At 52.0% G+C, this 25,383-nt stretch overlaps 10 protein-coding genes across 10 annotated transcripts; 6 read left to right on the top strand and 4 right to left on the bottom strand.

Moving 5' to 3' along the window:
* Positions 1–268: 268 nt before the first annotated feature.
* Positions 269–2,521, bottom strand: BDV14DRAFT_187717 (NAD-dependent malic enzyme; the record flags this gene model as incomplete). The annotated part of the gene is made up of 6 exons (XM_073770984.1): positions 269–1,334; positions 1,389–1,737; positions 1,793–1,871; positions 1,930–2,042; positions 2,101–2,207; positions 2,271–2,521. 6 exons carry the CDS (start codon positions 2,519–2,521, stop codon positions 269–271), a joined length of 1,965 nt encoding a protein of 654 aa, XP_073631589.1.
* A 1,828-nt stretch (positions 2,522–4,349) lies between these two features.
* On the top strand, positions 4,350–7,237 carry BDV14DRAFT_145139 (uncharacterized protein). Its single transcript, XM_073766424.1, has 2 exons — positions 4,350–5,331; positions 5,389–7,237. Exons 1-2 carry the CDS (start codon positions 4,935–4,937, stop codon positions 7,194–7,196), a joined length of 2,205 nt encoding a protein of 734 aa, XP_073631588.1. The 5' UTR covers positions 4,350–4,934; the 3' UTR covers positions 7,197–7,237.
* Positions 7,238–7,738: 501 nt separating this feature from the next.
* BDV14DRAFT_187715 (putative DnaJ domain protein) lies at positions 7,739–9,080 on the top strand (the record flags this gene model as incomplete). The annotated part of the gene is made up of 2 exons (XM_073770983.1): positions 7,739–7,914; positions 7,985–9,080. 2 exons carry the CDS (start codon positions 7,739–7,741, stop codon positions 9,078–9,080), a joined length of 1,272 nt encoding a protein of 423 aa, XP_073631587.1.
* A 209-nt stretch (positions 9,081–9,289) lies between these two features.
* On the top strand, positions 9,290–10,319 carry BDV14DRAFT_167453 (snoRNA-binding rRNA-processing protein IMP3). Its single transcript, XM_073767680.1, has 3 exons — positions 9,290–9,375; positions 9,446–9,806; positions 9,893–10,319. Exons 1-3 carry the CDS (start codon positions 9,344–9,346, stop codon positions 10,064–10,066), a joined length of 567 nt encoding a protein of 188 aa, XP_073631586.1. The 5' UTR covers positions 9,290–9,343; the 3' UTR covers positions 10,067–10,319.
* Positions 10,320–11,901, bottom strand: BDV14DRAFT_167452 (uncharacterized protein). The gene is made up of 2 exons (XM_073767679.1): positions 11,789–11,901; positions 10,320–11,732 (listed from the first exon to the last, which is right to left on the bottom strand). The coding sequence occupies exon 2, from the start codon at positions 11,535–11,537 to the stop codon at positions 10,470–10,472; it is 1,068 nt and encodes a 355-aa protein (XP_073631585.1). The 5' UTR covers positions 11,538–11,732; positions 11,789–11,901; the 3' UTR covers positions 10,320–10,469.
* A 669-nt stretch (positions 11,902–12,570) lies between these two features.
* Positions 12,571–15,560, bottom strand: BDV14DRAFT_145278 (putative C6 transcription factor). Its single transcript, XM_073766425.1, has 4 exons — positions 15,183–15,560; positions 15,028–15,122; positions 14,218–14,968; positions 12,571–14,171 (listed from the first exon to the last, which is right to left on the bottom strand). Exons 1-4 carry the CDS (start codon positions 15,297–15,299, stop codon positions 12,735–12,737), a joined length of 2,400 nt encoding a protein of 799 aa, XP_073631584.1. The 5' UTR covers positions 15,300–15,560; the 3' UTR covers positions 12,571–12,734.
* A 1,170-nt stretch (positions 15,561–16,730) lies between these two features.
* BDV14DRAFT_167447 (uncharacterized protein) lies at positions 16,731–17,798 on the top strand. The gene is made up of 2 exons (XM_073767678.1): positions 16,731–17,088; positions 17,151–17,798. The coding sequence occupies exons 1-2, from the start codon at positions 16,773–16,775 to the stop codon at positions 17,540–17,542; spliced, it is 708 nt and encodes a 235-aa protein (XP_073631583.1). The 5' UTR covers positions 16,731–16,772; the 3' UTR covers positions 17,543–17,798.
* Positions 17,799–20,041: 2,243 nt separating this feature from the next.
* Positions 20,042–21,309, top strand: BDV14DRAFT_167445 (uncharacterized protein). The gene is made up of 2 exons (XM_073767677.1): positions 20,042–20,210; positions 20,267–21,309. Exons 1-2 carry the CDS (start codon positions 20,174–20,176, stop codon positions 21,232–21,234), a joined length of 1,005 nt encoding a protein of 334 aa, XP_073631582.1. The 5' UTR covers positions 20,042–20,173; the 3' UTR covers positions 21,235–21,309.
* BDV14DRAFT_167444 (putative tubulin-specific chaperone Rbl2) lies at positions 21,310–22,255 on the bottom strand. Its single transcript, XM_073767676.1, has 4 exons — positions 22,185–22,255; positions 21,781–21,961; positions 21,568–21,654; positions 21,310–21,501 (listed from the first exon to the last, which is right to left on the bottom strand). Exons 2-4 carry the CDS (start codon positions 21,946–21,948, stop codon positions 21,400–21,402), a joined length of 357 nt encoding a protein of 118 aa, XP_073631581.1. The 5' UTR covers positions 21,949–21,961; positions 22,185–22,255; the 3' UTR covers positions 21,310–21,399.
* Positions 22,256–22,927: 672 nt separating this feature from the next.
* Positions 22,928–25,053, top strand: BDV14DRAFT_144805 (flotillin domain protein). The gene is made up of 7 exons (XM_073766419.1): positions 22,928–23,222; positions 23,276–23,375; positions 23,434–23,761; positions 23,814–23,859; positions 23,910–24,427; positions 24,482–24,712; positions 24,768–25,053. Exons 1-7 carry the CDS (start codon positions 23,218–23,220, stop codon positions 24,932–24,934), a joined length of 1,395 nt encoding a protein of 464 aa, XP_073631580.1. The 5' UTR covers positions 22,928–23,217; the 3' UTR covers positions 24,935–25,053.
* Positions 25,054–25,383: the final 330 nt, after the last annotated feature.

The following is a 25,383-nucleotide window of genomic DNA, read 5'->3' as shown; positions in this document are numbered from 1 at the left end:
ACTTTTATTCGAACCCGCCATGTATAGCTAATAATCTAACCAAAGCAATATGCAAAATAATGACGGCATTAACAACCAGAGTCCGTTATGGACGGGGGTATACGTTGAAAGCAACACGTATCCCTGATAAGGAACGTGCCAAAGACAAAACGCGCTTCAAATCAATAGTGAACCAACCTGGACATGAATTCCAAGGTTAGAGTCGCGAACAGTAGGAAATGCATATCACGGTTGAACCGGACAGAAAATTCAAAAGTGAGGACAGTCCTTACAGCTTAGCCTCGTCCGAGGAGCCACCGTTCAGGTTAAGCTGTTGAGGAGCACCCAGGCTGGAGAGGATGGAGCCAACCTCGCGCTCAAGAGAGAGGACCTCGGAGTGAGGGTCGTACATGCGAGCCTTGATCCAGGCGTCGAGGTTCTCGTCGTCCATTGTGCGGAGGGTAGCCTCGCGGTCGACCTTGGCTTCTTGGGCCGCGCGGATAACGTTGCGGGCGACGACAACGCTGACCTGGCGGATGCGGGTCAGGTCGGGATAGAGGAGACCCCGCTCGATCTCCTCGGCGGTAAGAGCCTTGGAGAGAGCCTCACCGGAAGCATAGATCATGCTGTCGGTGACCTTGACGGACTTGGACAGGATTGTGCCGAGACCGATACCGGGGAAGACGTACATGTTGTTACCCTGGCCAGGGTAGTACATCTTGGTCTCGCCGGCAGCGTTGGCGAAGGACATGGTGGGGAAGGGAGAGCCAGAGGCGAAGAGAACGCGGCCGTCGGTGTTGGTCACGGCAGCCTCGTAATCACACTCGGACTTGGAGGAAGGGTTCGACAGGGGAAAGACAATGGGGCTCTCGTTCCACTCGGCCATCTTGCGGAGAATCTGGGGAGTGAAGACTCCACCAATGGTGGAAAGACCCATGAGGATAGTAGGCTTCACGTGGTCAACGACGTCCTCGAGGGTCTTCCACTGCTCGCCGTTGTTGTCCGTGCGAGCGAAATAGACCTTGTGCTCGGCGAGCTTGTCGCCACGGTCAGCAGTCACAAGACCCTTGGTGTCAACAAGGTAGAAGCACGAGCGAGCTTCATCCTCGGTCATGCCCTCGCGCATGAAGAAAGCGACGATCTGCTTGGCAACACCAACACCGGCACTTCCTGCACCGAAGAAGACAGCGCGGTGGTCCTTGCAGGGAAGGCCGGAGCGCTTGACGGCGTTGATGACACCACCGAGGATAACGGCACCGGTGCCTTGAATGTCATCGTTGAAGCAGGTATACACATCCTGGTAGCGCTCAAGAGCAGGGAAGGGGTTCTTGAAGTCTTCGAATTGAATGACAATACTAGAATATGGATTAGTACTGAGCTCGGGATAAATTGGGTTGACGATAACTTACCCAGGCCAGCGTTCGGTGAGAGCAGCCATCAGCTCGTCCAAGAACTCGCGCTCCTCATCGGGTGTGATCTTGTCACGGCGGCTACCCATGTACAGCGGGTCTTCCCGGAAAGCCTTGTTGCTCGTACCCAGGTCAAGGGTCAAAGGCAGTGTGGCCTCGGGTCGGATACCAGCGCAGGCAGTGTATAGAGCGAGTTTACCAATGGGGATACCCATTCCGTTGATGCCAAGATCACCCAGGCCGAGAATTCGGGACCCATCGGTGATGCATGTGATCTCCACATTGGGCTGGGGCCAGTTGGCGATGACAGCGGCCAAGTTACCCCGATCTTCCCAGCTGAGGTACATACCTAGTTTATAATGTTAGCTTGATGTTGTTTGCATGTGAATTGGCTTAAAACTTACCTTCCGGCTGCTGGTAGATTTCGGACCACCTTTGACAGGCTTCTCCAACGACGGGGGTGTAGATGAGGGGAGTCAGCTCCTATTCGCTCGTTAGTTTTCTGATCGACAACAAATCTATATACATCCCGGAAACTTACCTTGAGGTGATCTGTGACCAAGCGGTAGAATAGGTGAACATTGTTCTTGCGGAGAGTGCTGAGGTAGAGGAACTTGTCGATGGCTGTCTGCTTCAAACCAAGCTGTGCGAGACCTGGGTTCTGGTTAACACCAGAGCTCTTCCTAGTCCAAAATCCCAGGATATAACATACAGCGTGTCTTTTGAGTCTCGTATGTTTCAGCGCGAGGAGGAGTGAGGCCGTATGTGCGAAGGTACTTGCGGATGTAGGCAGGGTTGGCGGTGTCGAAGTTCTGTTCACTATAGGCAATATAGCGTTAGCAAGCAGGTCTGTTGTATAGCACGCGGGAGACGGCAACATACATTGGGCCATTGTGAATGTTGTGGCTCACATGCGAGGTGGCATGGACAGGACGGCTTTGTTGTGAAGGGAAGCGAGCCATTTTGGAGGACTGAGTCACGGAAATAGAACTATGACAGCGAGTACCAAAAGCAGAAGTAGATGGGACGGAAGAAGGCAATTGAGCTTTGGGAGCGATGCGCAGCGGTCTTATATTATTTTGTAGAGTCCGAGACACTAGCATTGAACCCCCTGGAGCAGGAATCCACCGCATTCCGAGATTGCAAAGTCACGATGCTGACCCTGCGAGCTTGAAGGGAGGTCACGGCGAGGACTATGAACTCTCGACCAGGGCTGGAGCTGTGACCAAACGATGAGTCTGAGGCCAACAGTCGGGAAGAGTCGGGGAAGAGATAGCCAGTCAGGGAGGTCGGGATTGAGACGGTGGATAAGTCGGGGGGGACGATGGTTGCATGGCAGCGAACCGTTATGGCTTTCTGGCTGGAAACAGTGGGAGACGAAGCTTTTCAGCAAATGAGCGCTGTTGGGGGGGCGGCCGTGGAGTCAACGGGACGCTTCCGATGTCCTTACGCATCCAGAAGAGAAGAGTCAGAAGAAGAAATGCGGAGAAAAAGAAACAAAGGAGCTGGTTGAGAGACGAATGAGGATGGAGATGAGGCAGAGTTTTGGTGAGGTATTTCTTCGCAGTCCCGAGACTACAATGTAGGGGGGAGTCTGATGACAAGCACACGACTGTTTTTAACAAGCAAAAATAGCTGAGCTTCCCGTACTGGTGACTAGTCACGTTGTCAATCGGTCTACTCCCAACATTTTCTCGTATTCTACAAGCATCGTACAACAAAGTGTATCCAACAGTTGACCTCAATTTTGAAGAATTCATTCTTCAACTCTGCAACCTGTCCACTCCAAAGTCCAACTCCAAACACCCGACGCACATCCCGATATTTCTCAGTGGAGCTATCCAGACCCCATACAGGCCACGCTAGAGAAGGAACAGGATTAGGTCTACCGAGTAGTTTCAAGTCTCAGCCCAAGGGCCCTGCCACACTAAGCAGCTAAGGAGTAGCCTCGCTCTAACCTCTAGAGGAAGGATTCTGGACGGGACTGGGTCGCTGGGGCTGTTCCAGCTCTCTAGTTTTCGTCGCTGCTCTGCATTTTCTTCATTTTCCCCGCACACACGCGGCCATTTCTCCAATTCCTGCTCAACAATATTTACTTCGTAGTATTGACCACCCTGCATCCTGCAGGAGACAAACTGCGCAGATATCAGGCTTGTACCTGGAATACTCTGCGCTCTGTCACAGTATGCGCGCCAGAAAATGCCGCATTCTGATGAGTCCCGGGTACCTCTCAGCATCTTGCGCGTCGCACACGAGACCTCAGAATATTATCTACAGAAGATTGCTGCCCGAATTAGACGAGACGGCAGTTGCAGGAAGCCGATCGGTCCCGGCCGAGAATAGCATCGGAATGTGCACTGAAAAAGAGCTTGGTTTCTCCGCAACCTTTTGAAGTTGAAACAGCTCCGCTAATCAAATTGCCAATCTCGGCTCCATTATTGGCCCTCACGAATATACTCGGGGGGATTCGGGTTGAGTCGCCTCGCATTAATAATGTCTGTCATCAGCCTTCGGGATGCCATGCTCGAGACTCTTGACGGGATGTAGTGTAGTCTGTCTAGCCGCTCTACACGCTGTAATTGCTATTCTTGGGGTCTGTTGGAGTATCGGAGCCGGCTCTTGTCGCGTCTCGCGGTGCTGCCGCCAAGTACTAACAGGACAAAGTACGGAATACTTGCTGCTTCATAATTTGAAACTGCCCTCGTACTTTTTCCGAGGATTAGCCATCCCGAACCGATCCGCTCGGGATTTTGCTTGACTCCGTGGAATCCATTAGAACCACCGGGACATTTGGATGGGGATTGGGGACGAGGATCATGGTGGTTCTTTGAGCCTCTAGACTTTTGACGATCTCCAATTGTGGTGGGTCAACTCGACTACTGTGCGATCGATCCAGCCGTAGACTATACTCTTTGTGCCATTGAATAGAGTATTAGAGTCTACAACATCGCTTTTCAGTAATTATTCAATGACCGTTCAAATAATGTTTTGGTCTTTCACTCTGATATCAACATATTCTTATCGCCCTTCCCCGCCATAGAGCGTCCGGAGTAATCGTCTAGGCCTTGCTAGTTTCGGATCGTCCTGCACTGTGCAGGACAGCAAAGCTTGGTGATGCCGATCGGACAGTTGCTTCTGCTAGAGTTTCAGGTCGAAAGAAACTTAGATGGAAAATGCCGCAATGTTTTCTTCTTGTCGCCAAGGTGGTGGTTACCACTGTTGTCTTCTCCGGAGTATAGATCGGGGTAGATCACCTGACAGGACGGTAAAGCGGCGGCAGTGACGCAAGAGTGAGCTGGTCAAGGCTCGAGCTCCCGCAGCAGGTCATTGGCAACGACTCCAGACCCCAGCTCTGTTCCAGACTTTCCTGATATCTTGTCATGCAATCATCCCCTCCTCTGCACCCCCGTCACCGTTTGGCTGGGTCCGTGCATCAATCCCATCATCCACGTCTTCCTCTCCGCACGACACCGATCCTCCCCCAACAAAGCTCCCCGGTGAGCTACAACACCAAGTCGACTCGTCCATCACCTTCCTTCAACAGCCATGTCCCGGGCAGAAACGGAGCCCCTGCTCCCTCGCTATGACGACGACACGAGTCGGCAGCGTCGGCTGCATCAGAAGATCCATACCTATCAGATGCTGCGCGCCTTTTCCGAGGGGTACATGCCGTCAACTGAGCAGGCTATCGCCAACCTCCGAACCCTTCTCGCCTTCGATATCCTCAGCCCTAGAAATCCCGATATAGGCTCGGTGGGTCGTCAGCTTGTCCGCGATTGCCGCCTGTGGATTCAACTGTTTATCGAGTTCTTGCAATCCAAGAACGGGGAAGATCAGCTGCAGGAGCTCATCTGGCATCTATCGCATAGCAGGGCCTCTATCCATACCAATGAACTCACTGCCCAGGCTTCTCAGTCTAAGGCTAAGGCAGACACCAAAGCAGGTACTTGCCCGTAACATTCCGTTTTGTATTCGTGCAACTAGCTAATAGCATGACTAGCATATGATAGCATTCGCACCGTCGGAAACCTTTTGCTCACAAACGCCGACTTCCGTCTATTTGTCGAAGATCTAACTACCGTCGGCCGGAACATATTTTCCGACACGGCGTTCGCTCTATCGAAAGAATCACGCAAGGTTGGGAAGAAGGTCAGGCCAGGCGAGGAGGATCAGAAAGCCGTTTCTGGCGCCGGTGCTGATGCGGGTCATACTGTGACAAACGAAGAACTGCGAGAGGAGGTCAGCCATGTTGCAGATGTTGCCAAGAATGGCCTTGTCCAGACCGGCAAGGATGCGGTAGAATCAGCCGAGGAGCACTTCACCGGAAAGGAGCAGGAAACCCTGCTGCATAGACTGAAGCAGACCGTCCTCAAACTTCGTGAGCGGAGAGACTACACAGATTCGGTGGCTATTCTGGCACGGCTGCTGCAACAGTACGCCAAGGTGTACGTTAATGCAGCGACAGATGTTGCTGCCACTGCCGAAGAGGAGACTGAGATCAACGAAGATCTCAAAGAAGCATTCCGCAAGTTTTGGGCTTTGCTCCAAACCCTAGGAGATGCAAAGGCATGGCAAGTTCTCGAAGAACGGCTCCAAGATGTGCTGAGACATGCCAACGGTGATCCTGAGTTTGAGGACTTAGTGGCAGAGATAGGGACAGCCATGCAGGACATGATGACAAACCCTGACTCTGTCGACTCCGCGCCGGAGAAGATTAAGGAGCTGAAGGAGAAGTCTAAAGATATCGGCGCCGAGTCTGATTTACGAAAGGACGTTGACGAGTTCCTGGCCCAGGCAAAGCGAGCTTTGCAGTCTGTGTCTCAGGATGAGAAGATCTCCAAGTTGATCAGTGTCACCCGCAAGTTCTACAGGGATGCTGCCGATGGCTATCATAACCGACGTGCAAATCTGCCCGCGGATTTGCTCGAGGTCTTCCTTCCCCTCGTCCTTCGCAACATCCAGTACATTCCCATCCCACGCCTAGAGATATCCGCCCCGGAGGTAGACCTTTTGGTAGAGAACCTGATCCTGGAACCTGGTCATACGGTAAACTATTCTTCGTTCCTTCCATATCGCCTGCATGTTACCACGCGAAATGATATCGACATCGTGAAGCGGCACTCGAAGAAGACGACGACGAACCTCAAGACGGCATTCACTGTGGCAATCAACGGGCTGAACGTGAGCGCTGCTGAGTTTGGCTACTGGCTTCGCACCCACAAGGCACTTTTCTTCTACCTCAAAGATCAGGGAGTTGCAAGCTTCTTCCTCGATCGACGCGGCATCGACATCTCTCTAGATGTGGAAGTCGGGCGAGACCGCCTGGAGCAGATCTTCACCTTGCGAGGAGTACGCGTGCGCATCCACAAACTCGACTACAAGGTTCATCAGGGCAAGTGGAGATTTCTGATCTGGCTCACCAAACCACTTCTCAAACACATGATACGCCGTGTCCTGGAGAAGCAAATTGCCGAGCAGATCGTTCAAGCCGCCCACTCACTAAACAGAGAGTTGGTCTTTGCTCGTGAGCGTCTTCGTGCCGCACGTATTGCCAGTCCTCATGATTTGTACACCTTTGTCCGGGCGGTATTGGCTCGCTTGGTGCCGGCTGGAAATCCAGACATCGAAACCCGCGTTGGTATTGATGCACCTGGAAAGGGTGTCTTCAAGGGTGTTTATGCTCCCGGCAGTCTTGTCAAGATCTGGCATGACGAGGCACAGCAGGCTCACGATGCTATTGAAGAGGGTGAGGAGGATCCGGGATTGCACCGGACCTGGCGAAACACTATCTTTGATATTCCCGTATGATGCTCTACATGCTTTTGACGCGTTACGACATATCCACTCCGCATGTTCTCTGTTCTATCTATTCGCGATTGAATTTGCATAGCTACGCTTTCCTGTCTGTATTTTTTTTTATTTCTGTCATCAAACTGTCTGTCATTATTCGATACCTACCTAAGTAGCACTCTGTACACAACCACGTGACCGCGGAATGGATCAACCTCGCCCGGTCCTGCCACCTCATCCAAAGACGAGCGAATCTCATTCGCCGAAGTACACCTTTTATCTCCAAGCAACCAAACACCTTCCATCTACCCATTCACTTGAGATCTTCACTGATCTTGAGATTCATAAGCCTCCTCTGAATGGTCTTACCGTTGGATTATCCTTTATTAACCACGTTTCTGAAATAAGAGTATAAGAACAGCTGTCTCGACCTCCGCGGACTCGATTCCGCAGCTTCGTCCCGATTTAGCTACGCTCGACAGCTTGCCTGCACGACTCGACGAAACAGGTTCTAACCACCAAGGTCCCGCTTAGATGCGGCGGTGAGATAAATTGCCAAAATGCATACAATGCGAGGTGTTTTCCTGCTCCTCGCAGTCACACTCTTGCTCCTGCAATTGGTGCTCGCGGCAGAAGACTTCTACAAGATTCTAGGGTTGGATAAGAGTGCTTCAGAGAAGGATATCAAGCGCGCGTATCGCACGCTTAGCAAGAAGTTTCATCCGGATAAGAACCCGTGCGTTATTCCCGAACTTACCTACAAGCTAAATCAGGGAATAATATGCTAACTGGTATTGATCATGCAGAGGCGACGACACCGCGCGCGAGAAATTCGTCGAAATCGCAGAAGCCTACGAAGTCCTATCCACCCCCACAACACGCAAAATCTACGACCAGTATGGCCATGAAGGCGTCGAACAACACCGACAGGGCGGAAGCGCAGGAGGCCACGCGCACGACCCCTTCGATCTCTTCTCACGCTTCTTCGGCGGCGGCGGACACTTCGGGCATGCGCCGGGCCACCGACGCGGACCGGATATGGAGTTCCGAATTGGATTACCACTACGCGACTTCTATAACGGGCGCAACTTCGAATTGAATATCGAGCGCCAGCAGATCTGCGAGACGTGTCAGGGGACCGGGTCGGCTGATCGCGAGGTCATCACTTGTGATAAGTGTAATGGGCGCGGCGCGGTGATTCAAAAGCATATGCTTGCGCCGGGGATGTTCCAGCAGGTGCAGATGCAGTGCGATAAGTGTCGTGGGCAGGGGAAGATGATTAAGAAGCCTTGCTCTGTTTGTCATGGGCAAAGGGTTGTCAGGAAGGAAGTCGAAACGTTTGTGACCGTTGAACCGGGTATGGATCGCGGGATGCGACTTATTTTCGAGAACGAGGGCGACGAGAGCCCCGATTACATTGCTGGTGACTTGGTCCTTATCCTTGAAGAGAAGGAGCCTGAGATTGGTGAGAGCGATGAGCACAGAACAGACGGGACATTCTTCCGTCGGCGAGGACGCGATCTCTTCTGGAAGGAAACGCTTTCACTGCGGGAAGCCTGGATGGGCGATTGGACGCGGAATATTACGCATCTTGACGGGCACATTGTTCAGCTTTCGCGGTCGAGAGGTGAAGTCGTGCAACCGTTGTCCGTTGAGACTGTCGAGGGTGAGGGAATGCCATTCTACTCAGACGGACACTTGCACGACCACGACCACGACGACCAGCCTGGGAAGTTATATGTTGAGTACACTGTTATCCTACCCGACCAAATGGAGAGCGGCATGGAAAAAGACTTCCACGCGCTGTGGGAGAAGTGGCGCAAGAAGAACGGCATCGATCTAGCAAAGGACAGTGGGCGGCCTGAGTCCGCACCCGCGGCACAAGTAAAAGACGAGTTATGATGATGTATAGTATATAGACATTCTATATTTACTTGCCACACTACACATTTTTTTCTTCAGTAAGTTCATGCCATGGTCTGGTCATTGTAGTCCGGGTCATGCGGGCGGGCCTGTATAGACACGCAGTGTTTGCACACTTTGCACGGCAGAACCATCTCACCGCCCATCTATCTCGAAAAATTATCTGAAGCATCACTGTCTCCGCATCACCGCAATCCAGATCACCCAGCAATCCACAAAATTAATATTCCTCAACCGCCAAAATGGTCCGCAAACTCAAGCATCACGAGCAGAAGTGCGTCTTGCAAATTCTTCCCCACCTCAGCCAATTCTACACCTCGCAGGATCTAACAAGTGTGCTCTAGACTCCTCCGAAAAGTAAACCTAACAACATACAAATCCGACAACTCGCACCGCGAAGCCGCCATAAGCCAACGATACTACCTGCAAAACCCCACCGATTACAAAAAGTACTCCGTGCTCGTCGGTTCCTTGCGGCAGCTCGCGCATAAACTCTCCGCTCTTGATCCGGATAGCGATCCCATCCGCCAGAAGACCGAGGCCGAGGTTCTGGATAAGCTATGGCGGATGGGGATTCTGAGACAATCTAGGGAGCAGGGCGCGGGGTTGAGTAGGATTGAGAGGGAGGTTACGGTTAGTGCGTTTTGTAGACGAAGACTTGCGGTTGTTATGGCGAGGACGAGGATGGTTGAGAATGTTAAGACAGTTCGTATACCTATGTTTTTCCCTTCCTATTTTCTTTCCAGTCTCTCCCCCAAGGCAGCGATGCTAATGTGTATTTGTGTGTGCAGGCGGTTACATTCATCGAGCAGGGCCATGTTCGCGTCGGGAGCGAAGTCGTCAATGACCCTGCGTACCTGGTTACGCGCAACATGGAGGACTTCGTGACGTGGGTTGATTCAAGCAAGATTAAGCGGAATATTATGCGATACAGAGAGAATCTGGATGATTTTGATCTTATGTGATGTGGCCATCCTGGTTCTAGGAGGGAAGGAGAGAGGCGTGGGGATGGGAAGTTGTTGAGTTGGGCGAAGTTGAGAAGAGAAGGGGGAATGGTATGGTGGTGAGGGTTTGTGTCGTGGATATCCATGTTGAGATGCGATGGATTTGATACCCTATTTTTTGTTCATATTACCTGCATTTATGGCGCCACAAGATCATATACTGCTACGGATACTAAAAGGAATAGCGGCGTTTGGGAGATTCAATGTCATGACAAAAGAATTCATTAACTCTATAACACTCCTGTGTGGTGTAATATGTATCTGGGTATCACATGCAATCCAAGTCAATCCAACAACCGATCATTACCAAAAACCAAATAAAACGCTCGCTAATGACAGTGCAGCACACAAAGTTCAATCATATTTACAGCCACCCCGTACTGCGTCGAAGAATAATCTTCGGCCTCAACTTCAGTCCTCGCCTGCTCTGCTCAGGCTCATCAGGGAGATCCATCCGGAACCTGCGGACGCTCCCTTCATAGTTTGCTTTTCCGTCATCTCTTTCGACGTAAAAGGGGACGCGGCTGTCGCCGAATTGGCACCACCGGGGTGCGACCTTTCGCCAGAATCCGCGGACACCGCTGCTGGCGCGGTCGATTTCTTTGTATTCGCGGCGGCGGGTGGAGGGGGATGTCCATTCAATTATGGTAGGTTGGGTTTCTTTCGTCTCGGGTGTTGAGGAGACTTCGACTTCGGCATGTTTGATGGTGATGGGTTCTTGGTGTGAGCTGCTGGTGGACGGGCGGAGGGTGGAAGACGATGACTGTTCGAGGAGGGGTGACTCTGGAGGAGTGTTGAGGCTGGGAAATGGCCGTACGCGAGGGCTTTGTGGTGGAGTAGGTAGCTGGCGGGTAGAGACAGGTTGTTCAAAGAGTCGGCAAGATTCTCGATGTAGGGCTATCAGGTTCTCTCGTCGAACCGGTGTGTCTGGTGCGGATGGTGTAAGAGAAGAGAGGGTGTTTGTTCGGCGATGGGAGTGAAGTGAGCTCTGGCGGCTATGACCTCCGGAGCGACGAGTGCAGCGAGAGCTTGATCGAGTTTCGCCAGGAGACTTTGTCGAGGGAGTAGATGTAGTTCGTTTCCGTTTAGGCGTCCGCATCTTGTCTGATGGGGGTGGACTAGGTGGCTCAGCCATCCCGTTGGCAGGTGTAAAAGTGTTGACAGTAGTATCTTCAGAGAGTAGATATAGCTCGCCGGTAATTTGCAAGGAGTGGCAAGGGTGAGATTTATTGGCCGACGGTATATCGAGGGATGGCACTGCCAGAGTCGTGGATGGATTGTATTCGTGTTCCGAGTTAGGGTAGAGTGATGTGGCTGCCATAGACGATGCAGCTAGGTGTAGGGAATGGCTAGCATTATGGTTGTTCGCAGCCTGATAATTGTCGAGGCCGCCAGCAGAAAGATGACGATGACATGTGATGGTGGCCATCATGGGGTTGGATTCCAATGGAGGACGGGAATGCCTCACATGCCCTGGGCAGACAAGGCCAGTCACAAGCAAGGGACGGGAAGATCAAGCAAGGGTCCGTGGAGTAGTGATACGAAAAGGTGTGAATGGTCGAGAAGGTATGCTCCGAGCGCCACCAGGACGTCAAGACAATAAGATTAGGGTTCTGAGAGGGGTAGACTGCGCGGCCAACTGGTCAGTCCCAGTTCAGAAACGGGATGAGGCGCCCAACTTACGGGATGGAATACACCTCCGACTTAAAGCAAATCCATGGTGACGGATATTTGTCCGATGTGAGGGGAGAGAAAGTAAATTGCCGGTTGGAGAAGGTGTGGAAGGATGCTGCGGTCAGACGACGGACAGACCCGAAGGCTGCGAAGGCATCGAGAATGATTTATAGCTCACAAGCAAAGCCGAGATCGCACCCCTCCCTGGCTGCCTCACCGTCAGTGCAATAATTAGACCAGACAAAGTACTGGTTGTGCAGGCGCCGAGAGGGTCTGGTGCATGCGGGCGGCAATAGAAACAAGAGGCAGAGACGACAAAGCCTGACGAGTGGAGGGTCTGCAGCCACGCTCCTGCCCTGAGCGGCTAGTCAGACAAGTATTGCGCCGATCGTCAGCACTTTAGAGCCGAATTTGTCATGATTCAAGTTTTATCGAGAACTCTCAACGAGTCGAGCAAACTTTCGTGTTTAGCTGCAGATAATGCCCCGCATTCCTTGGTGTTGTTGGAGTCGAGAAATCGAGTGCCTTGCAGTGTCCCTGCATCGATCTTCTTAGAGTCACCATGGTGTCGCTGACAGACAGACTGACTGACTGAGGGTGACGATATCAATTCCCCCTGACACCTCATCAGTTCAATAGTTCGAACCCACCACAATATACCGCAATTAATGATGTTATGGCGGTGATGCACTCTCGATCTAGACCTGAGCCACCGACAGCCCGCCCCATCCAACACTTCTCATTGGTTTAAAAAGTTCACCGCCACTTGCAAGTGTGGCTCCACCCGCGGGCGGTCAGCACAGACTGTTTTCGTGATCAGCACAATTCCAGGGTTCGTTGGGGCGTTCGCTGAAGCTTGACGTCGCCCTCAAATAACGTGGCAACCATTACAACGTCGAATGACAGGATCTTCTTGATCTTCTCTAAATCCCTGCCTGTTTGGGCAATTGCCTTACTACAACGGATGGAACGGTGTCGGATCCCCAACGCTCCACATATGGTTCCCTGAAAAGTTTTCTAGCGTTTCGAAATCAGGAACCCAGAACGGCGCATGGCCGTCTTCAAGGTCAATCCATGGTGCAAGTTGTAGCGCCATTCTCACTCCGTGGTCCTGGCTTGCGGGGTCGAGAGATGGGCCAGTTCCAAGTCCCTGCGGGTTGAAATCGGGAGTCACCCCCGCAGTATGTGTATGAGCGGTGGGATACTCTGGGGTAGCGAGCGCAGGGCCAGGGCCAGGGACGTAACTGGTAGGAGTTCCAGCAGTAGGACCAGTATTGACGCCGACTCCTACACCGTAACCAGCACCAACGCTCGGTTCATTGTTGATATTGAGCCCCGCATTATGGGCGGTCTGGGCAGTCATTAATTCAGCCATTCCGGCGGTTCTGGCGGCCTCGTTTCCTTGCAGTTTCTCCATGGCGGCATTGACAAGAAGCTCAAAGGCGTCGCGGTACTTCTTGACCCATGTTGCGCGCTCGCCCATAACAAAGAGAACCGATGAGCAAGCGCGGATGTCGTTGCTGATTCGGACGGACCAGACTTGGTCGCTGTGTGTCCAGAGGGCGTAGAGGAGGGTCACTCCTGCCATAAAGACAGTTTGGACGGCAAGGAAGGAGTGACCGTATTCGAGAGTCTGATGGAGGCGTTTATGTGTTTGGCATATGTCGCCTGCCGCGCGCAGACAGATATGGTAGTATGGATCTGTCAGAGGAAGTGATGGAAGGAAGGGTTGGATGAGGAGGCGAAGGGCTCGGTTATAGTGAAGCATGGGATAGTCCAGGTCTGAACCTGTGAAGCGTTGAAGAGCTGAGGCCTTCCACTCTTCCAGTTCGAGGAAGAGACGATCCATCTTTGACCGGAGCAAGTGAAGGGGTCTGTCAGCCCGGTAGATCTTGTGTTGAATGCGGGAATCGATGCGGCGGAGGGTGATGAGATAGATAGAGAAGGTGAGAGACGTGATACGGTGATTTGGGGTACTTGTGCCATTGGGACTGTTCACAAGGCTAGTAGTTGATGGTGTTGCTGGAGGGAGTAGTGCTGGATCGCGGACATCATCGTCAACGTCTACTGGGAGCGGGAGATCGATATGTCTGTCGGCGATGCTGAACGGTCGTCCGAGAGATACTGAAACAACCCGTTCAAGATAGTATACTGTCCAAAACAAGCGGCGTCGCATCTGCGCCGTAATTGGATCCAGATTGATCTCGTTTGCCTTGCGATGCAGACCAAGATCGATGGCTGTACGCATGGCCAGACCGACCATATACCAAACACCCTGGCTAGACGCAGAGCGGAGGTGATAGACCACCAGCAGCGTCATGGCTTCCACGTTCTCTACAGACCGAGTCTCACACATCGCTGGTACTTGTTGTAGGGCTGTAATGTAGAAGCGCTGGACAAATCAGCACAGGCCAGACAGACAGTGGAGCTGCACACACCTCTGGCGGAACATAATCGTACTTTTCGCTCAACTGCATCGTAGTCGCGCCAATAGCATATGTCAGATACAGTTTGAATATGCCAAACCGCTCGGACTTGGTGAGCTCTTCGCGCTTCGTCTTGGCCAATCGCCATCGGTCCTCGTGCAGCCGCCACAGCTCCTTACGGTCGAGGAACGGGTAGCGAACATGTAGCCTGGTCAAATATGCATGCAGGATGCGCCCACCCATCTCATCATTCGGTGGTTCCGTGCTTTTTGCGAGAATCTCCTCCATACGTAGTGTCCGCGGGCGGTCCAGACCAGGCGTCTTGTCCGACGGCGTCGGCTGGGGAGGTAAACCACTGGTCGTGGTATCTGCAGACGGCGGCCCATCACCTCTAACCGCAGAAGGCTGATTGCGCGATGATGAGAGCACCTGGTTCCATACCGTAGCCTGGACCATCTCACCTAGATTCGCCGCAAGTGAAAGTCCCGAGCTGGAGCCAATGTACGCAGGTGCTTCGGAATTGTTGATGGCGAGAAATCCAACCAGCTCCCCAACAGCATTATGGTCGATGCCATTTCCATTTCCATGGCTGCCAGATGGGGCTGCATGACCATTGCCAAGTTCTTGACTGTGAGGGGACAAGAGAGAAGCTACTGGGTGTGATGCATGATTCTGGGTATGACTTGTCGCCCGGCTACTGTTTGTTCCCGACTCCAGCTGCGACTCTAGAAATGCAATGCGCTCTTCCAAAACCCGGGTATATCTGCCCATTTTGTCAATCAGTACGAATAGTAATGACAATGCACAGCTGACATAACCTACTCATTCTGGGAACCACTTTCCTGCCGGACTGACGCCTTGTCGCATTCAGCGCCGGCCCTGGCACAGTTCGAGCAGACAGGGTATTCATTATCGCACTTTTGTCGTTAGTCCAGAGTTTGCATTAGATCGGGTAGTATGCAAGCGCGGAGACCAACCTTCTGCTTCCGGGTCTTACATCGCGTGCATGCTGTTCGGCCTCGTTTCCGAGGATTGTAATCGCGAAAAGGGGACGAAGCCGTCGTCTGGGGCGCAGACAGTTCAGAGGGGTTCATGGTGAGGTAATTGCCAAGTCATTGTGGGAGATTATTGTGATGAGGGGAGATAGTTGGAGAAGGGAAAAGGCCTCCATGGTGGTGGTGCCTGATATGGGGGGATCCGCCAAGCCGCGTTCCGTGGGCGCTGATGGACTTGGAGAAGGATCCAGGCTGGAACAACGCCCACCACTATCGCACGCTAGTTGAGATCTGCAGATAAGCTGATAATAAAGTGAGCATCAGCTGAGTGCTTGGAGACGTGGCTGGAAAACTGCGAAGACGACCTTGCCTAGCACAAATGTTGGCATGGCCGCGGCAAGATATATAAACCAGCGGGCGATGCTGGGCCACCTTACCCAGGAGACTTATCAGTTTGGTACTTGTGTCAGGCTGCTGAAGGTGCAGGGGAGACAATACTCTCCTGAGGTTGAACATACTGTAGATATTTTACCTTAATGAGCAACACTTTTGGTCTCTACCGTCAATAATCCTGGTTTCTCATGGAATTACGGTATCAAGCCCTAGCCTATCATTGAGACCATCATTGCTTATTCTTTTTTTCGTTGGATCCGGTAATAGAGAGAGCACAGAGGCTGACAGTTGTAGCATTGACTGAACCTATATTCCCTAGGACTGACTCTACTAAAGCCGGGAAGACTCGCACCTTCCTTGTTCAATGGATGGCAAGAACCACAGTTAATAGTCAAACAGTCGATAGCCTGCTTCTCGTTTCGATTCCACCCTGTCACCCATCTGTGCATTTTGAACTCCTTCGCAGTAACTTGATCGAGATTGACTGCAGGCACCTTGGCTGATTTTGGTGACTGAGAGCAGTTCACACACGGTGTGGTATTCACTGGCAACAGCCCATGTGATAGAGAAGAAATCTTTTCGTATTGCAACTATCCCTTGACCCAAACCTTCATTTCGTTCATTACCTTTCTTCTTTTACGTCTCTAGTCAGTTTGACTCTTCCGCTTCACCTGCCAGACAAGAGGACCTGCAAGATGCCCTAGATCAGCCGCCATGACGGAGCCAACTCACATCATCGATTCTGATGGTGATGCGTTGATAGTGTTGTACGATGCGAATGCCCGGTTTGCAACGTTTGATTCCAGAATTTCCCCTGTCTTTTTTCAGACCTTGGATAAACTAAATGAGCGATTTTGGAGTTGCAACCTCAGGGCCGAACATTCGGGAGACGAAGAAGACGACGCTTTGAAAAGCCCCCCCAATGTCAGTGTTGGTTGCTCAGATTCATTTACACAGCTCGTCTCAAAGGCTACCGAAACGTCCAGGTCTGTCGAAGCTGGACTCGCCTCAAGAATCGCGGATAAGGCTTTGTTTCGCATTCAAGTTTCAGCGAAGCACCTGATGTTTGCCTCACCTGTTTTCAAGAAGATTCTGACCGTCGGTTTGAAGGAGAGTGTTACTTACCAACAAAAAGGCTTTGTGGAAATCAATTCTGAAAGCTGGGACATCAACGCGCTCATGATCCTGCTCAATGCTATCCATGACCAACATCACGAGATACCCCATGAGCTGACTCTTGAAATGCTCGCTAAAGTTGCCGTCTTAGCCGACTACTATGATTGCAGACAGTCCTTATTTGTTTACAAGAATATCTGGATGCCCGCCTTGCAGAAACCAATTCCCGCAACATATTCCCGGGATTTGATCTTGTGGATTTGGGTTTCTTGGTACTTCCAACTCCCTGTACAGTTCAAGCAAGCAACATCGAATGCTATGACTCGCAGGCATGGTTTCATAACCAACTTGCGACTTCCAATACCCGCGGATGTTATAGGTACGTGGACTGAGGGCGATACTTTCGTACCATGCACATAATACTATACTAATCAACCACAGATGCAATGAATGACTCTAGACAAGAAGCAATTGGCGCCTTACTTGATCAACTTCATGATACCCGCGACGACTTTCTGGCTGGTGCTCAAGGATGTACCTGGGAGTGCAGTTTCATGGTGTATGGTGCTCTTTCAAAGCACTTAGCATCATATGATCTGCTTTCGCCAAAGCCCGAAGTTCCGTTCGCAAACCATAGTTATGAAGAGCTTGCTATGGTAGTGCAGACTTTTGTATCTCCTAGATGGAGAGCTTCAGCTCCAGACAGCGTGTTGCACTGTTGCTCTGCCTCGTGTTCCAGCCTTCTATTTGGGATCCCTGGCCATGCAATTGAAGGTCTCAACCTCCAGAGCTTTCTTCCTTACTATTCTCCAATGCCCCGGTCAGGTTCCTAAGGCTCTGTAGTACACTTATGGCGTGAGAGAAAATGAAAACGGGGCTAGGGATTTGCTGGGGGGAATGTATTACCATAGTCCACGGTACACCGAGAATTTGCTATGCCATGCGTCGAATAAGGTAGTCCCGAAGTCTTACCTTCCTACCGCGGAGAATGACAACTGCACGGATAGTTGGGAAAGGTGCTGATGAGCGATTATGTGGATAAGGACATAAAATGCCAGTATATATTAATTAGATCCTAGTATAACAGAGGATAGATAAACTCTTCTATCAATGATATAAGCTGTAAGCCAAAACGAAGCACGCCAGGTGTACACAAAAAATTGAGAAATGAGGTATGAGATACGCAACAATCGACTATGCGAATGGGGAATAAAGATAGCAAGAGAGGAAAGGAAATGATATGAAAGACAGACGGAGGTAAAGGGCGGAATAAAAGAGATACGGAGGTATAAAGAGAGCGGAAGGTGAAGGGAATAGGAGAGAACGAAAGGTAGGTAGTCAAAATGCAGGATGGCTCAGGCAGTACGGTATGCCTGCTCACTGAGTCCAGAAACGGGTATTGAAGGAATAAGGGAATAGATTAAAAAATGCGCACCCCGAGAAACGGCCGAGAAAGGAAATGAAACGGAAGTCGGATGGAAGACTGAAGAGAGAGGTAAAGTGCCATGGAAGGTTCAGGGGTCAAAGCCTACGTAGGGCTATTATGCGTATGCGGGGGCACTAGTGGAACGTCCAGGGGACCCCCTGTTGGCGCCCAAGGAGTTGGTCCACCACGTGTGCTCGCCCGACGGGCCCTGTCATATCGGTGCGCCTCATTCAGCCGATCATTGGGGGCCTCGGCGAAACCTTGAACGGCTGCTGCATGTGCGACTGGACCTGCGCCGGTGGCCATTGCCGTTTGGTCGGGGACAGCGCGCGGAGGCATGTAGTGTCCACCAGTGACGTTTCCCTGGTTTGGAAAAAAACTCTGGTTGAGCGCGCCACAGGTGGTGCAGGAAAACTCGATCTTGAAGTTTGTCAAGACTAGTTGAGGGGCGGAAGGGTGTCCAGGCTGCTGAGGTTGTGTTGGAGATTTGGCGAGTCCTGGTTGTCGCGTCGGTTGAGTCGGGGTTTGTAGAGGATAGAGAGGTTGCTGAGGGGTGTGTTGCGGATGCATAGTGTGATTGAGAGTCTGGTCGTGTTGTTGAGGAATTGGCGCCTGCAGAGGAGGGGTAGGAGGGGGTAATGGTTGCTGTTGTGTCTGGGGCGTAGGGCGCATTCGCTGTGAGTTTTGTAGTGGCGGAGGTGGTGGTTGTAACGGTTGCTGGCCCTGGAGAGCTGCAGTCGGCATGGTAGGATTTCTGGGATCCTCTTGTTGCTGCTGAAGAGCATCGACGAGACCAGGCTGGACGTCCGGCAGCCATCTCTGGCCCGGAATCCCAGCATAACCTGAGCCCTCAGCTTGCGCTTCCACAGGCGGCGGCTGACTCTCCTGTCTATCCTCCCCGCTAGATGAGTTGGCTGCGTCGCTCTGTTGTTGCGACGAGTCCCGCTCCTGCAACCTGATAAGGGCACGCTGGGCCTGTCTGGTAGAGATATCATATCCATGGTACCGCTTGACCGCGTCAACAATATCCTGCGCCTTGATCTTGGCTCTCATGTCGAACAACTTTGGTATCTCGCTCAGGAGGAACCGCACGTGGGAGGCTTCCGAGCGAGCGGGGGTTTTCGTTGTGGAGGTCGCATTGTCTCGACAGCTATGACTGTCCTGAAGACTGCTGATATAAGTCGAATTCCTGTTTGCGCGACAAACGACGCGAAAGAAGCAGTTGGGGGAAGAGCGGCAGCCGATAACCACGCTCTTCTTGTTGCTCCGCGTCACGCGAAGCTCCCAATGCTGCCTCACAGATATGCTCCGCACCACCGCCTTGAAGTCCTCAAGCGAAGAAAACCGCTGGCCTACATGGAGGCCCGAATACATCTCCGTCATCTTGATGACGGTCAACGGCGCAAAGCGAACGGCGACGAGTCGATAGCAATAGAACTTTCCATCAGTGAAAGCCGATCCGGGGGTGCTGCTGATTCAAGAAACGAGGGGACGGATCTCGCATCGTTCACGAGGGGGAATAAGAATAGTAACGGAGACTAGTAGCACGTAGCAGCGCGGGGCAAAACGTAGGCGAGCTCGAGTTCGAAACAGCGAGGGTGAAGCTTAGACGCATGCAGAAGAGCATCCCAGCAATAATCGGGCCGATCTCAGTAACTCAGCCGAAGGGTCGGGCTGCTCGATGGCTTCCGACGGGGCTTAGCGCAATAGAGAAGGAGCTCCTGTGAGGCGTCACGGAGAATAATAATAGGTAAAACGGAGCCAGACAGATGAATAGTCGCAGATTGGCAGCAATAGTGCGCAAGGGCAGCCCGCATGGGGGGGAAATGGCAGAGAAAGGTGAGGGTCCCGTTCCGCCCATGCAATTGACTAGCGTGTCGGATCTTTCCCTTTCTCCAACCTCCAACTGACCTCGACCGTCTCAGACCGCTCCCTTTAAACCTGAACCAAGCTCTCTCTCGGTGGCCGAGCAAGCGAAACACGCACCTTTCCCCCACACTTCATCTGTTGTCTTGACCAGGGGATAGGCGCGTCCAACATGACGTCTTACGGCCTGCTTGATCAGGCGGACGAAGGTCGGTGTGCCCGCCAGCGCAGATTTGTTTCAGAGCTAACTTCCATCCCCGCCCAGATGCCCTCCACAAATCGCGCCTATTGAACGTCGAAGAAAAGCCTTATAAGAGAATTTCCAAACGTCTACTGAACCCCGAATCGATCGTTATCTCTAACGCGACGCTTCCTCCCACGCCCCCGCCCGAGGGAACCGACGAAGAGGCTGCGGCCGCCGCGGAGACAGAAAAGCAGAAGCGACTAGAGGAATGGCGCCAGTTTCGGGAAGATGCATCGCTAGATTTCGCAGCTTTTGAGGGTAGCATTGCGCGGATACAGTTCTTACTCACGAGCAATGAGAAGGAACGCGAGCGATACGTCGCCGAGAAGGAACGCATTCTTTCAACAATGCAAGCCGTCCGCGACAACACTTCCGAACTTCGCGTCCACTTGGAAGAAGCACAACGCATCCTAGTTCTACGAAAAGGCTATGATGAACAAACAGAGAAGATCACCAACAACAGACTTCTTAAGCCGCGGGAGGACCAACAGGCAAATCTACAAAAATTGCAGGCAGAGATCGCGGATCTGGAGAATGAAAGCAAGGAATACGCAAAGACATGGGCAGAAAGACGAGAACAGTTTGGTCGCATTGTTGAAGAGGGCATGCAACTCCGCCGACTCATTCGTGATGAAAAGGAAGAGGTCGAGCGTCGCGAGGGTATGCTAGAGGACGAGGACGGAGATGACGAAGATGGCTCAAAGGGCAAGTTGAGCGGTGCCAACACACCGCGAGCAGACCACGATGCCTCGACACCTTCTCAATCAAATCACGATGAAGCGGGACGCTCGCCTTTGGCTTTGCATGCGGACAAAGGAACTTCAGGAGCCCAGACGCCTCTGCGACAAGTAATTACCGCTGAGCAAGAGAAGGAGCAAGAAGACGCGAATATGGTGGACGAAGGCGAGGTAACAGGCGATGAAGGCCTCGTAGAGGAAGGCGAAGAAGTACCGGATGACCGCAACGGCGACAAAATGGACACAACATAGAGGTTATGATTATGCATATACGGAGTCGGGGGTCATTGTCAAGGTCATGATCGGCGTTCGGATAAGAGAATTTTTTCTTCTAATTTACATACTTTCCTCTTCCCGGGATAAACTCTCTCCTTCAACGTCGTAGGTTCATGCGCTTATTGGAACCGTATTCATCTCTCATGCAACTTCCCGCTCAGCCACACGGGCATTGGCAATAGCTTCCTTCGCGGCATTGATGTGCTCAACGTTGCTCTCAGCGCCCTTCTTGCCCTCCTCGACCTGTCAAGCCCCGTTAGCATGCCACGACAGCATAGAGCCCATTCTTGCTGGAAGAAAGTAACTCACCAACAAAGCATCAAGTTTAGCAATAGCCTCCTCAATCTTAGTCTTCAAGCTCGGAAACACCCTCTCCGTTTCCTCCACTGCAAGTCGCTGCCACCCCACAGTCAGCATCACATTCACACTCCCAGTTTAATTCCAGACTTGCGCAATGACTTTAATCTTGACCGTCAAATCCAACGAGAAATCAAATCACAGGTGGAAGAGTGCGTAACGAACCTCCTGCTTAAGCATATATTCCCTGTTCTCATCAACGCTAGGATCTTGCGCTTCAAGCTTCTTGATCCGCTCCTTTTGCTGCTCGAGTTCGCGCTTGTAGGAGGCTTCTTCTTTGATGAGGCGTTGCACCGAGGCGGTTGTTATTTCTAGTTGGGTGCGGGGAGCCATTTTGAGTATTGGTCTGGAAATTATGTTAGTGGTATTTGTAGGGACAAGAGCTAGGTCGCTGAAGGGCCGATTGGTAAGATAGGTAGGTAGTAGGTACTGAATGTCAAGCTTGGGTACCAGTGTTGGAGGTGTAGTGGGGAGCTTGCGGTAGAGGGGCGGTAATTTTTGAGGGAAGGGCTCAAGTTCGCGTTGTGCTTCGCGGGTTCTCATCGAATATGAAGTGTATCAGTACTCACTTTATGTGTCAAATATGTCTCACTTCTTTGTACCGCTTGTTATGGTGTTGTAGTGGTGAACTCTAGCTCTGCCCCTCCGCGCCGCGGGCGATGATGCTAATGATTCTGATAAGATGTGTTTGCACTGTTTGTCTTCCTTATCGGCTTAGCTTCCTTCTTGATGTACAGGGAGCACGTGCCACCACGTGTGAGCTGGTACCTAGCTTTCTTTGACACGGTTCTAGGTAACTCTTCAACAAACAGCTCGTGCCTTCCAACAGGGTGAGATAGGCTGTATCTGTGGCTATGGCCCAGTACGCCAGACAACGCACGCTCTCGGACTTCGTCACGCAGTCCAGGGGGTAACACCAGCGGAAGCCGGAAGCTTCAACCGAGGCTGAGCTTGTGATGTTGAACCCTACGACGGTCGATGGGGCTTTCTCAGCCTTGCCGGTCATCACGAAACTGACTTTTTAGTGCTAGACTAGGAGTGACTGAGCCCACCCGAAGGCAGCCTCACTTCTTGACTAGCTGGGTAGTCTCTAGTCGATCAGAGCAACATGAGGCTCATCGCATCAGCCCGATTCCCCGCGATTTCCTCTCGGGCGTAGCACTGGCCAGTAAGGGCTCTGCATCGCTCGCTGCCAGTTGCCCAGCTGAATCATCGGCAAGGTGCAGGCTGCCGGTCCGTATCTATTATCTGCAATCGTACTATTGCATGTCCGTTCGCTTACTTTGGTCTACTCTGGTAATGGGCGGGAGTAATGGATTGGCGGGCAGTGCATGCCGTTGATTATTGGCTGTAAACCTTACTGTCTTGAAGGGCTGATCAGCAACTTGGATGTGTCGGACCTTTGGTGGCAGGGAATACAAGACCGGGCGTCTTGCAGGGCACCTGGCAAAACGGCGGACAGGGGTTTGACTCATGAATCAAGGTTTTGAAGTTGCTATAAATCTGGCCCCGTTCGTGATCGTAGCTTTCGTATCTCTTTTCTCTCTTGTACGCTCACTTTGACGTTTCACCACATACGCAACTCCCACCTATATCGCCAAAATGAGGTATATACCAGTCTCACTTCTTTCTCGAATGTCTTCTCACATAGATGCGACAGATACGCTATTGCCGAACCAAGCGAGTACCTCGTGCTCACTGGAGCCGGGATCGCAGACATCGAGATTTGCAAGAAGTCATGGGTTATGCCGTGGCAACGAGTATGTCACGACCTGCGATGACCAGGGCAAGCAAATGCAGAGCTGACCTACCTTACAGTGCGCAAGAATCTCGGTTATGCCGTTCGACTTCTCCCTCAGCCTCCAAGCCATGACCATCGAAAAACTACAGTTCTCGCTCCCCGCTGTCTTCACCATCGGCCCGGATGACGAGTTGCCCTCCCTCAAAAAATACGCACTCTTGCTTTCCGGAACCGCCGGGAACAAACACTCTAGGCAGCAGACAGATGTTGATCTGAATACGCCGGCGACCCGAAACCATGTTCAGGACATTGTGAAAGGTATCATTGAGGGCGAGACCCGAGTGATTGTCTCCAGTATGACAATGGAGGAGATCTTCAAGGAGCGTCAGGTGTTCAAGTCCAAAGGTTTGCAGCAGCAATTTTTGTTTGCGAAATTCAAGCTAACGAGATTGTGCAGTCATCAGCAACGTCCAGAATGAGCTTGCCCAGTTCGGCCTCAAAATGTACCTCCTCTCCACATCCTCTAGCCCGGCTTCCACTAACCAGACACCAGTTACAATGCCAACGTCAAAGAGCTCCAAGACACGAAGGGCAGCGAGTACTTCGCTTTCCTCAGCCGAAAGGCTCACGAAGGAGCCTTGAATCAAGCCAAGATCGATGTCGCTGAAGCCCGGATGAGAGGTGAAATCGGCGAAGCAGAGAAGAAGGGCCGCACAAAGCAGGAAATCTCCAAGATCGATGCGGATACCGCCGTCCTCGAAACAAAGCGGAAAGCCGAGAAGGCCAAGGCCGACTCCGAGCTCATGAACCGCCAGACAGAGCTTGATTCCCAAGTGCAAATGAGCAAGATCGTCGCCCAGCGCCAGACAGAGATGAGAGACGCGGAGCTGAAGAAGCAGGTCGAGACCAAGCGGGCGGAAACCGAGCTGGAGCGCCTCAGGGCCGAGGAGGTCACAAAGAGTAAGGTGGAGCGAGAGTCTGCTCAGGAACAAGCAGATGCCCTGCTGTATTCAAGCAACAAGGCCGCGGAGGGTAAGCTGTATGAGGAGAAGATGGCGGCAGATGCAAAGTGTACGTTTCCGGTTTCCATCTCATCATGTCAACGGACTCACTAACCAAGCGCAGATTACCGTGCCCACAAGGACGCAGAGGCCTCCTTTAACGCTAAAAAGCGTGAGGCTGAGGGGGTCCAGGAGATGGCCAAGGCTTATGGCGCCCTGATTGATGTCCTGGGCGGACCTGATGCCTTCCTCCAGTGGAAGATGATCGAGACCGGCATGTATGAGAAGCTGGCTCTCGCAAACGGTCAGGCCATCCAGGGCCTGCAGCCAAAGATCACAACCTGGAATACTGGCGGTAAGTTTTTGTCTCCCCTTTTAGCCGTGGTGCATTCTAATGCGTCCGCGATCAGACGGTGCGAGCTCTGGGGATGCGATGGGCCCTATCCGCAATTTGATGCTGGGTCTCCCGCCGCTGCTCAGCACGATCCACGATCAGACCGGCATCAAGCCCCCCCAGTGGTTTGCTCAGCTTCCAGATGGCACTCAGGAGAATGGAGTGGCAAAGCCTAAGGCCTAAGCCAATAATCAAGCCACGGTCGCTCTTTCCTTCTTCTCACGTGTCGCTCTTTCTGTTTTTCGTCCTTTAACCGTTTGATACCAAGTTGGAGCTCTCGCCATTTTTTTTTCGCAATTGCTCAGCTTCAAACACTTTAATCCCGCATAGCTTGATTCAGTACCATAATTTAACAACTCGTCCTTTTCTTCAATCCCGATAGTTGAGTCCGTGTCGCGTAGTTGAGGCAGTTCCGACCGTATGCGAAGTCACGAACGGCCTCACATCGGATTAACCGAGATAATCGATAAACGTAAGGTGACACCTTACCAGCGAGCGCAGTCCACATCAAGGTTCGTATCCGAGTGAAAGATGAATGAACGAAGGACAACTACGAAGCTTTCTTATCGTCACAAATCATGTGATGTCATCTCCGCTTCGGGATGGATCACCAACCGCCGCTGGCCTTATAA

This window comes from Aspergillus stella-maris (genome assembly GCF_047715825.1).
Source record: "Aspergillus stella-maris strain CBS 113639 unplaced genomic scaffold BDV14scaffold_8, whole genome shotgun sequence".
NCBI lineage: Eukaryota > Fungi > Ascomycota > Eurotiomycetes > Eurotiales > Aspergillaceae > Aspergillus > Aspergillus stella-maris.
Note: the sequence above shows the minus strand (reverse complement) of the source record. Positions and strands in the feature narration are given on the sequence as shown.